The sequence below is a fragment of the Lepisma saccharinum genome, chromosome 1 (genome assembly GCF_977018435.1).
Source record: "Lepisma saccharinum chromosome 1, izLepSacc3.1, whole genome shotgun sequence".
Classification (NCBI taxonomy): domain Eukaryota; kingdom Metazoa; phylum Arthropoda; class Insecta; order Zygentoma; family Lepismatidae; genus Lepisma; species Lepisma saccharinum.
In genome coordinates this window covers 48612533-48625429 of record NC_139229.1, presented here as the reverse complement: position 1 = coordinate 48625429, position 12897 = coordinate 48612533, and the positions used below count along the sequence as shown (strand labels likewise).

The following is a 12897-nucleotide window of genomic DNA, read 5'->3' as shown; positions in this document are numbered from 1 at the left end:
TTGTGTGCTGTGGCGTGCACAAGGAGGGGGTTGGGAATCATAACACCCCTTTGGGCACGTATTCCTAAAAGAAAAAATCAAAAGCAGGAAAGGATGACAAATTGAGGACTCACTACTGAAAAAATGCAATACCCCCCCCCCCATTTAAAAATCCTGGGCACGCCACTGATCGTATGCGTTAACTACACAAATTAATGCAGTCTTACATTAACAATAAGACAAACTGATAAAGGAATTCAACAGTATGAGTTTATTTTCCAATATTTTGTTACGGTAGATTATAAGGTCGCGATATTTAATTACTTTACCGATATCCATAGCAGTTCTTCAATGCAGTTGGCTGCTATGAAAATTTATGATGAAAAGATCTAATTTTAGGCCAGTTGGTGTGGTCAGACCACTCGTGATTTGCCGCTCGAATTTGGCCATCCGAACTTTCCAATACAGTTAAAGTAAATAAACTTCCATCGCCAAACTGAGCGATGATGCAATCATGCGCTTGCATTGCAACCTGCTTCTGCGTTGCCAAATCGTGTAGCGCTGTCGATACCTCCTTACTTTTATCTTTATCCAGTGAAAATATTTGTGTAATAAATAAATAAAGCACATGTTCGTTTTACTTTCATTCAAAACACGGGAAAAATCACGAGGACAATGTACGTCTCGGGGGCTGCCCCTACCGTTGCCCCTCTGGCCTCTGCATATGGCCAAGCTTTAGTTTCAGACACGTCGAAGAAGATTCAGATTGATGGATTTAATTTATTTTACTTTGATTTTCTGCCACTTTTGGCTAATCGCGAATATGAGGATGAATGGTGACAAGATGAAATGGATGAAGGGACAAACACTAACATACACGACTCAGAGGAATATGCTGTCTGTGAGTCCAGACGCCAGAGCCTCGCTAGTCTTCAAAATGCTGTCTCTTTTTCAGAACGGAGTCTCGCAGTCAGTGACGTATTCTGAAAACTTAACCTGGTGTACCGAAACAATTGTTATTTATTGTATATATTTAGTGTACACCCCATTTGGATTAATTAGACAGAGAATAGAATTAAAGCATGCAAGTAATTAAAAAACAGAAGTTCTATTCGCGATTAAAATTAACCGATATGCCATCTGGTGGAATTTTCAGGAAGTACTCTAAGTAGGATACGATGTCCTTTTTCAGTGAGTAGCCTATAGCCTGGTCATGAAATCGTGAATATTATTATTAAACCAGCCTTTCTCTTTCGAGACAGAACTGCATCGATATGTTCGCAATTTTCTCCTGTCCCAGCTTTCCAAGTATAGGTCAATTTTAATTCCTTTATTTTCAAATAATTTCCGAGAACCCCAGTTACATGACGTGCAGATGATACAGCACTGCTTTGGACAACCAGTGCGTATACATAGTTTCGTCTGCATTTTCCGTGTTATTTTTGCCTATCATAATTAAATGCTTCGTTCTCAGTACAGCTTCACGTTTGTTAGAGTACCTGGAATTCACATCGCATTCGCAATATTTAAAAATAATGCGTAATTTAAACGTTTTCTACCATACCAGTCATGACAACACGCTGCTATTTTATACTACTGCTGAATGTAAACAAAGATTTATCCTACTTAGAGCGGCCATATTGGAAGCGACACTAGCGCTCAGGTGGTAATTTTAATCGCGAATAACCTCAAATTATCCAGCAATTTCTATACTTTTCATAAAATTTCCCTTTTTACTTAAAATTGGACCTGGATTCCCCTTCACCAGGGGAATTTTCCTTTCATGTAGCAACACTGCGCGGCACAGAAAGCAGGAAAGAACAGGCAGTGTTCTCCCGCCAACGCTGTTTGGAGCGGCCCGTCTGTTTTATTAGCCATAAGTCCAATTTCTCTTCGGCTCCCTCGCCCTCCTCGCGTACAATCGGGGAGGAAACCCGGTGGTCAGAAGGGTGTGATGTAGAACCATCGCAGTAGTACCAGTGGCGTTCACAAACCAGTCTTTAAGTCCTTTAAATAATTTACTTAAATTCTGGCTTAGAAGCTTGCATAATATATGACGAACAATTAATTATCCTCATATTGATGCTAAAGGTATAAAAATATAAGAAAAAGGTTGGTTTACCAGCGGTAACATGGAAAATACGCCCCTGCAGACATCCAGTGTTCCGCTCACACTAGAAAATCTGGCGTTACCATTGTTCTTCCGCATCCACCGTGAGTAGTCACTTCGCTAGATGATATCTTCCGATAGAACTAGTTAACACTGTTGCATTGAAATCGGTGGTTCTGGGTTAGGGAGAATCTTAGAATCTATACTCTAAGGATAGAATTTACACCAAGAGACACGCAACACGCGACATGCGACACGAGAGTTTCACACCGAAGAGACAAGATGCACGCGACAAGCGGCAAGCGACACTTGTTTCTTTGCTCAGTTTGTATGATGGTACCGATATAATTGCATTAATCAGTTTATTAATCACCCGAAAAAACTTAACAAGAGACATTGTTACAACTAAATCACATTGTAAATTTGGACAAGTTATTGTGCATGAGAAAACTGAGAAATAATATGCTCTGACCTCAAACTGTATAGCCTACGCTAGATTTTCCAGCCGGGATAAAGCAAATACCTAACCACTAGAGAAATGTTTCTCAACCTTCGTGAGCCTGCCTCCGTGGAGGAGTGGTTAGCACATCGCGCTACGACGCCAGGGGTCCCGAGTTCGAATCCTGGTCTGGGAATGGATATTTGTGAGTATCCATTCATCGCTCACCTCCATCTTTGCAAATTAGCCAAACGTGGCACAAAAAGCGAAGTAAAATAAAGCGAATCAATCAATCAATCAACCTTTGTGAAACCATGTCCCGGTATTTGTTTAAAGTCAATACCCTTAGCCCAAGAATTTTCCTCGTAAATCTTTTTAGTATTTAAGATTTTATGCATGAATTAACATGTTCCTATGAAATTGAATATTGATAAATAAATTCTAGCATAATCATAAAGAGTAATAATAGTATTATTACGTGTGTTGGATTGTTGACAAATATAATAATATGGATGACGCGGTGGTAATTAAGTGATCCTGGGTTCGATAAGCTGTGGAGGCAAATGGTGGCGCGGGTCCCGCTTTAAATTGCAGGTCGAGTCCTGATAAGTATATTTGTGCATAAAATGGACTTACAACACGAAAACTCACAACTCAAATCTGATATTGGGATGTTGATAGTTATTCGATTGAGTTGGAGTAGCTACACTTCCGGTAGTCATGCCTCCTAGGCCTCCCCTTCGCTACGCCCAGTGGCTCTCCTCCCTTCCCCCACTGATTCATTTGTGTTTTCTACTGCCGCCACTACTTTCATACGGCGCCACCAGCAATGAAGATTGCAAAACAATTATGGAGTTTGTGTCTGCAGAAACTCAATGAGTGTGTTTCGTTAAGTGTTTTGTGTGTATAATTTTGTATTAATATATCTAGACACAAACTGTCCAAGAAGTGCCTTAAAATGACCACTCGCAGTACAAATAGTTCATTAAACTCAGGGGATGACAGCTTTGATTTCCTGTTTAAAATTGTTTTAATAGGTGATTGTGGTGCTGGAAAAACTTGTGTTGTGCAGAGATTTAAATCAGGGAATTTTGTAGAGAGACATGGAAATACAATTGGTGTTGATTTTTCAATGAAATCCGTTATTGTTGATGGAAAAAAGGTCAAGGTAAGCAATCTCATAACGAGATAATTTAAATGTGATGTTATCTGTGAGTAGCACAATTTTGTTAGGAACTCTTTTTTCTTTTGTACACGTACCCGATACATGTATAACAGTTGGTAGTTTTGTTAGAATTACGTAGTAATTAATTGTATTTGTAGAAGCAATTCGATGTGGTTTTAGGAACTAATATTTATCGCACATAAACTTTGATGAGTAGGCCTAATATAAATTTTGGTTGGGACAACTGTCACTGGTTGGTGAAACTAGCAGTTCGAGCTATTTCCACCAACATTTTTGTTGTTAAGTACTTAATCCTATTATATTTCACACATTTTGAATGTGTTGTAGTTGAATCACTCCCAAACATCAAATAATAGAGTATTATTATTATAGAGAACAGTTAACCTAACTAGCTCACCTACACTCGAAGGAAATTTCGGTAACAGTTTCCGATCGGAATAACGGATTTCTTCATTTTTACACAAGAAAGTACTGACTGAAATGAGTTTTTTTAGCATTTGGATACTTCGTGGAAGTATTTTCTGTCATCGTAGAATCTGCTGGAGCGGAAAATCATGTGTTTTTCCCGAAAAATATCTCTCCGATGCACAATTGCCGTTGCTGTTCCTTGCTTGCTCAACGTGAACGGGATGTTCATGGCTTAACCTCCTGTCAGTGTTTCCAACGATGCGGTGTTTCGCAAGAAGATGAAAAAACGAAATATACATTCCCAATATTACTACAACCCCAAATTTTAACTATGTTTGCCTAACCTTACCGTGAATGGTTTGTGGGGCTATCCGGGAATGGTTTTTGGGGCTATCTATGAATGGTTCGTGGGGCATTTTTCGGTTAAGAAGGTTGGAAACACTGATCATCGATGCTACTGAAGCTGTACCCGCCATATTGTGTCTTAACCCTTACCGACAGTCGTGAACATTTCGGGCACTAACACAAGACCTCTATGAAAAAAAAGGAATATAAATATATCAAGACATATTTTAAATCATGTGAATTTTATCATGTCTTATGCTTTGTTATTCACTGAACACAATTACGTAGTTTTGAGAGCGAAATATTATTTTTTAACTTCCCTCAAAAAAAAATATCTTGTTTATATTGTCAGTTTAAGCAAAACAAATGCACAAATTCAAAATATCTCTTAACTGAGTATTTACACACAGCTGAACAACGTGAAATGAGTCGTTAGTTATTGTTTAACATTCATTCTTCAAAACCACGGGTCCCTCTATTCAGTATATGGCAGGGTAACAAGCAAAAGGAACACTCCGGTCCGTGGGACGTCACAACTGTAGTTGAGGGGTAAGGAAGCTAGAAAAGAAAAATACGAACAATAATTAGTGTTATTGACATTATTTTCATCAGAATACGTCAGAAAAGCAAAATCACACCTTAAAGGCATATTCGGAAATTAAGTACCGAAAGGGTGTAAGAAATAAAGTAAAGTAGTTTTGTACCTTTTTATATTTGAATTGCATTCTACAGACCTTAACTACTTTTCTGCGTAATTTCCACCATTTTTCAAGCATTTGTCATAGTGTGGCAATAGTTTTTGTAACCCATAGAATGTTCCCGCCTGTGATGAGAGCCATCCATGCACTTCTGCTTCAACACCATCATCCTCGTCGAAATGCTGACCACAATTTTCGATTCCAGGCTATCTGTCACAATTTCATCGAGGACGGTTATCTTGAAATTTGTGGAAATTCCATAGAAAGCGACGAAATTGTCTGTTTTCACAAATTTCCACGTCGACCGCATGCACCAAATCCTCGGTCACAACAGGTGGCCAACTGTTCCTTGGCTCATCGTGAACTGTCTCACGACCTTCTTTAAACATAAAAAAAAGACCTCGTTTACCCGCCTGGTAAAAATACATTGTTTCCCTCTCGCTGAAAAAAATCTGCGGATGTCCCCATATGCCCTCCAGTGTGCACGCCTATCATGCCCCCCCCTACTCCCTGAGAACGTCGTTCATCCACTACTATTATATCTTCTGGTTTCTCAAGGAACAATCTCCCGATTTTTTTCAAGTCTGATGTGGCTACACTGTGCTTTTGACGGAAGTTTTTTTTCCTTGTGGTCGAGCTATACATCATCATTGGGTATGCATTGTTTCCAACCTTGTCAATCGAAAAAAAACCTTACAATAAAACACCAATTAATTCAAGTACTTTATTTAATTAACAGTTTCATGCATCGGAGACACATTTAAATCCGATATTTTATCTTTCTCGTGGTTTGTACTTACCAATTATATATTGCGGAACATAGTAGAAGGTGCCAATATGCTTTTTGCACGAAAACAAACACTTTTTCTGCTAAAATAAACCATTTTCCTTAATGCTACGGAAAGCACGTCACGGTGCGATATCGCTTGCTTTGCGAATTGTAACGCTTCTTTTGTTTTCGAATATCAATGTTTCCAACTCTATTGTGCATGAAAGTTGTAAAAAAGCCCCAAAAACCATCCACGGGTAGCCCCACAAACCATTGACGTTAGCCCCAAAAACCATGCACGGGTAGCCCCACAAACCATTGACGTTAGCCCCAAAAACCATCCACGGGTAGCCCCACAAACCATTGACGTTAGCCCCAAAAACCATCCACGGCTAGCCCCACAAACCATTGACGTTAGCCCCAAAAACCATCCACGGGTAGCCCCACGAACCATTCACACGAGGTTAGGTTAGGCCTGTTAGGTTAGGTTCCATTAGCACCCATTTCACCCCTAAATTCATCGAAAAACCATTTTCCTTTCTCGACAAAAAACCGCGCGTTTCTCGAAGAAAAAAAAAACTCGCGTTTCTCGAAAAAAATCGCACGTTTGGAAACCCTGATTCCACTAGCGAGATCGCGTGACTTCCGACGCTAGAGCCATCTGCAGGTACATCTTGGAATCAACGGCATAATGTTGTCGATTTTCACAAAATGCGCAATATTATTACATGAGAAGTGATTATTTATTGTTCTGCTGCATTGTAGGATGAAGTTTTAGGAAGAATATATATCGACGGAGGTTATAAACCTTGGAGAAACTCATTTCCGTAAGTAGTTTCTTGTGTAAAATTGAAGAAATGTGTCTCCGATGCATGAAACTGTTACCCTTTATTTATTCTTTAAAATAAAAAAAAGGTAAAGTGCTCCCTGTGCTTAGCACCACGCCATGAATGCATATAGGAGGTGTGGGGGTAACGCCCCACACTTTCTCGATCCGGTCGTGACAGGTACCCATGTCATTTGATGCTGGGTGGGCACCGGGGCTGCTTCCAACGTTAGAGAAGTTCCCGGATTTGAACTGGCCTGGGATTGAACCCGGGACCTTTAGCATGGTAGTCAGACTACAAAATGTTCACACTTATCTTGCCTTGCCATGTCACCAAGTTATTTTACGAAGTGCACTATATTTGGAGGAACAAAAATCATTATTGGGATGCTTGTTAAAGTTTCCAATCACAATATATTTACGAAAACTTTCTTTGTCTTGTTTTGATCATCATCATCAATATATTTATTGGACTTACATCATTGCATATGGCTGTTTATGCCCATTATATATTTTATTTACATAAGATACAATTTAAATAAAATCTACAAACAAATTTCAAATACATTCCTATCTATATCAAACCTTAGAAATATACGTGACCATGTTATGTCATGGAAGTAAAATATATTCAATTCGCATGCAAGAAAGATGCAAAATTTATGGGGAATGATTACTTGTGCAAAGAGTTAACCATAAAGGTGAAGCAATAAGTACAAAAGAAAGAGCATTGGGTTTAAAGTGAGACTTCAATTGCGGCAGCGTATCCCATACTACAAATTGGCTGTTGTTTTACCTTACGTAATGAATCCTTTAGCAACGCTGGATTTTCGTGTGGATTATTTTACTTCTATGAGTTTCCAATGCTTTCTGCATGCACGTGGTTTTGTTTACAGATCATCTCAGGGTTTGTGATTTGAACTTTAGTTCAGTTACAGGCCGCCAGGTATTAGGCAATTTTTCTTTGGAGCAACGTAAGTGTCGAATGTCCACCCAGATCTCTCGATTTAACACTGTTAGATTTGTACATCTGGGGAACTGTAAATGACGATGTGTATGCCACAAAGCCACGGACACTGGATGACATGTGACATTTGAGTGAGGTTACCTGTGCTTCTCTTCTTGTGAAAACCATATCTGCTGTTTGTCGATCTATCCATCTGTCTATAGCATTGCAGGCAATGTAATTCTGCCAATAATCAGGAATGTGGCATGAAAATGCTCATACTTGCTGTTATTAGTGTTCCTGACGTTCAAAGAGTGTAAACACTGTTTTGGGACACGCTGTTTTAAATATGTAAGGTACTGAAAGGGAAACTGTACCTAGCTTGTGTTGAACATAAAAATTAATATGTGCTTGTGAGCAAGGAGGAGGCTACTTAAAAATAACTTTTTTTTTATAAGGGGTTGAAGGAATTTCTGTGTTGAATACAGCCACTTTCCACCAGGGAGATATAAAACTGATAATGTGTAATTAGGTAACTATAATATTAAGAATGTTACATTTACATTAAGAGCAAACTAAAGCGTCTAGTCCTTTTATAGCATATCTGTGGATGGCATCATCATGAAACTTTATGGGTGTCTCGTCCCCCTCAGTTGACACCTTCACACAAGCTTGAATTCATATTTTTATTTTGTGTGAATTACTCACTTATGACAAATATTAAAAATATATATTTTTATTATACTAATAAATAAAAATATACATTTTTTAACACAAGCTTGAAGCATATCCTGATCAATCCTATTTCTTAATTTAGAAGTTAACAAAACGGACGATAATTTAAATTCGTTAATGTGATTTTTAATTAAAAGAGGACTGAACCAGTACTTATTACTATGAAAAAGCCAGAAATTGTATGTTCTACGTTATATCAAAGTGAATGGAAGAAACCCAAAGTGAATATGGTTGCTAAATTTCTTAGCTATTGTCCAATTGCTCTGCCAGGGTGCGGAAATTTTCGAGGGGGGTGGGCTTCACCTTTTTACCTTCACCTTACCTGCTCTGGAAATGAAGATTTTTTTCAGTCCCGAGGGTCAGGATTATTAATATTTCGTTCCCAATCTCGTCCCTCACACCTCTAGTTACCGCTATCAACTTGATTCTAACTTCTCTTGTCAAAAGGTTCTCTCGTTATTTTGCATGGCAGTAACTGCTAGCCTGTAAACTGCAAGAAACAATATTATTTGTAATAAAATATCGCTACAATTTGACCATTTGAATTACATGTACTTTTTCTTGATATCTCAGGGTGGGGGCAAGTGCCCTTCTGGCATCCTTAGTGATGGGACAGACACACTCATGTCGATAATTGAAGCCAGGACTTTTGGTGGAACATTAACATCCTCGGCCACCGTGGAGGCAAATTAAACATTTGGTGGAGAATGTTGGTTGCTGAATTAATGTTGAAAAACAAATAACCTGGCAACCCTTACTGTACCTCTTGTCCAGTCTTACAGCGGGCACCCTACATACTATGAAGGAGTGGGGAGCAGGCAAGTGACCAATCCAGTATGATTAGAAATGCAGCAACCTGTAGAACAAAGTGCACACTGCACCTCCTCCAACGACGTCGTAACTCTCGCTGCCACCGCCTGTTGTCTGGTTGGTCTGTGAAGTATCCCTCACTCCCAAATTCCCTTGCCAGTATGTAGACTGCCCACCGTAAGGCTAGAAAAGATCTATACAAGCCAAGCTTGATCTGGCCATCCCTAGTCGATACCACACCTTCACCTTAATGGAATTCAAGAATGTATTTGCCAGGAAAAATAGGTGAATCTTGGAAGTTTGGTTGAGTTGGGGCTTGTTTTTCGACATAAGAAAATGCGGGATATCTACAAATGTATAAATAATATTGCATGCATGAATTGTACACAGGGCCAAGGCAGGCCACATTAACGGATGGTTTGGGCTGCATGCATCTCGTGAGTTTGACATGGCTAATTTAGAGTAATTTCTGCATTTCTAAGGTCTAAATCACCATCCCTGAGACCTTCTGTAAACAAACGGTTTCACCGATTCGATGTATCACTCCGCGTCAGCTGATCCATGACTGCAATCATCTGCTGTTACACTCATAGTTCGCCGCACCTATTCATTTTATATAAGAGCCTCTGAATGTGAGAACCCGTTCTCAAAACATCAGACGAATATGCAGCCGCATACATTGTTACTCTCCCGGTCATTCTCTCTTTCATAACCCTTAAAACTGCAGACACTGACACACCACTGCACTGGGATACCAACTTAACCACTTCATTTACTGGTTTCTCAGGATACTACTGACAGAAGGTTACATAAATATTGAGTAGAATCTGTTTCTCACCCCTTTTCAATGGCTGTCCTTGCTGGTGTTTTGAAAACAAGCTCGGAGTAAACGGAGACTTTCCCTCATGCATAGAACTCGGCATGTTATTTTTCTAAGGCTAAGTCAGGCAATATTACTAAGTTGCACTACTTCCTTGCTGTTCACATGATTATTTTTAGAAAATAACCAATGTTATAAAATATCATTATGTACACAAATCTCTAAGCTCATTGAAAGTTGCAATGCATATTACTACAAAATGTTCATACTTATCTTGCCTTGCCATGTCACCAAGTTATTTTACGAAGTGCACTATATTTGGCGGAACAAAAATCGTTATTAGGATGCTTGTCAAAGTTTCCAACCGCAATAAATTTACGAACTTTTTGTCTTGTTTTGATCATCATCAATATATTTATTGGACTTACAGCAATGCATAGGGCTGTTTATGCCCATTATATATTTTATTTACATAAGATACAATTTACATAAAATGTACAAACAATTTTCAAATACACTCCTATCTATATCAAATCTTAGAAATATACATTACCATGTCATATCATTTTGTCTAAAAAATGCAAGTAAAATATATTCAAAGAAAGAAGCCAAATTTATGGGAAATGATTACTGGTGCAAAGAGTTAACTATAGAGGTGAAGCAATAAGTAAAAAAAGAAAGAGCATTGGGTTTAAAGTGAGACGTCATTTGCGGCAGCGTATCCCATACTACAAATTTGCCATTGTTTTACCTTACGTAATGAATCCTGTAACAACGCTGGATTTTCGTGTGGATTATTTTACTTCTATGAGTTTGCAATGCTTTCTGCATGCAGGTGGTTTTGTTTACAGAAGGTGTCAGGGTTTTTGATTTGAACTATAGTACTTGGAGAAAATCAATTTTTCTTCCACAATGCAAATTGTAAGTATTGAATTTTACTTTCATAGTCGACTGTACAGTTCAGTTTTTAAAATAAATTATGACCTTATTTTTTCCTTCAGCTTCAAATATGGGATACTGCTGGTCAAGAGCGCTTCCGTACCATTACTCAAAGCTATTATAGATCTGCAAATGGAGTTGTCATAGGTAAGTTTTATTTTATGTACGTATTATTTTTTTGTGTATGGGTGTAAATTAAGGAGAGACATAGTCTTGATCGAAATGTTCATTACAAATTGTCTACCATTTTATCATAATCATAATTGTATCATACCTCTTCATCTAGAGCCAAGGTAATTTGTCCATCTGCTAACCGTTCTATTTGAACTTGTGGTACTCCAATAAATACAGAATTCAAGTGTCACGACAGACACAAACAGTAATTTTAAAATTTCCTTTTGTTGCAGCACAATCCAACTGTGAAGCCCTATTTAACATATACATATGTATGATGGGTTTAGCACACACAATAAGAGAACATGTTTATGTCTTCTTGGTCAAATCAGGGATACCATTGAATCTTTCCCTCCAAACACTTTTATATCACCTTTCCATACAATAGTTGTGGTCAATTATTTACTGTTTATCAACAAATTTTAGTGATATTTAGTGGTTAACTTGGTAGCTCAGTAGTATAGTATTGACACAGAACGTAAAGATCCCTTTGATCCCTACTAGAGTCTATTCTGACATAAGTTTTTGGTACTTTATAATATTTATTTATTTATACTTGTATTATAATGCTGAAGAACGTCCAAGGAGTCTTGATACAGCAGTTCATACAAGAATCTACATGTGTAGAAATTCAGCAAAAAAATGCAGGCTTGACCAGGACTCAAACCTGGGTCTCTGTGTCATTTCTCTACCAACTGAGCTACTGAGCAAACCCTGGCTCTGCCTGATTTTTTGCTGTCTCTGTTTTTATTTGTGTGGAATCTCTTGTGTGTGCCAAATTGCAGGTGACAATCTACATATTACAGTTGAACCTGAGTTATACATTTGTCAAGGTGAAGAGAAAATATACGTATAACTGAGAATTAATTACAAATGAGATTTAGATACTGTGTCATATCATTATTAAAATACTGTAATTGTATCTATTTTGAGGTACAATATATATATAATATAGGTTATTTCTGTCATAAAGTGGTAAAATAATGAATTTAAAAGCTGGATTCTGTTTTACTCCCCAATTTTAAAAATCAATCTAAAACAGCATTTCTTTTACTAATGACTAGGGACGTGAAGTTTTCGTTTTAAACTATAACACCAAAGAGTTGAGGAAAGCAAAGTAAAGTGTTTAAAATGTATTTGGGTAGGTTAAGGAGGCAACTTTTCGGTACTTCGGAATCGCAAATTATGCAATTTTTTAGAATAACACCGAATCTTGCACTCTAACGTGAAAGTGCCGCGAAATATGCAATTTAAGCTGGGATAACTTTTTTTCTGTTCAAAAAGAACTACCTAAAGTGCAATTAGATCTGTCGTTTCTAGTCTAGCTGGAGGTAGTTCGATTCAGACGAGATTGTCAGGCTTCATTTGTTGCAGTTTGGCACAGACATGACTGACTGACAGTGTTTATCCTCGTCCTGAAATAGAATTTGTTGGGGGGATCTTCCTAGAGGGGCAGTTTTGTTGGAACAGGAAAATTTTCAGGGAGAAGCACCTGTTGTGTTGCAGGGGTGGGGGTTAGGGGGAATGTATGTGTGTGTACACAAATGGCATTTTGAGGTCACAGGGGGATTTTTGGCATTCTTATGGAAATGTGATGTGCTAGGTCATTCAAATATGACCGGGGCTGATTTTTTTTTTACCAAATCATTTATTCTCAAATACTTATTTGCACATGTACCCTTCAAAGTACTCCCCTCCAGAGTCCATACATTT

General features: G+C 38.2%; 1 protein-coding gene across 1 annotated transcript in view; it reads left to right on the top strand.

Moving 5' to 3' along the window:
• Positions 1 to 3355: 3355 nt before the first annotated feature.
• Rab19 (RAS oncogene family member Rab19) overlaps positions 3356 to 12897 on the top strand; it is a 59067-nt gene continuing 49525 nt past the window's right edge. The window contains exons 1-2 of the mRNA XM_083131449.1: positions 3356 to 3696; positions 11073 to 11157. Coding sequence (XP_082987575.1) covers positions 3487 to 3696; positions 11073 to 11157 — 295 coding nt within the window. The 5' untranslated portion in view covers positions 3356 to 3486. The remainder of the gene's footprint in view (positions 3697 to 11072; positions 11158 to 12897) is intronic.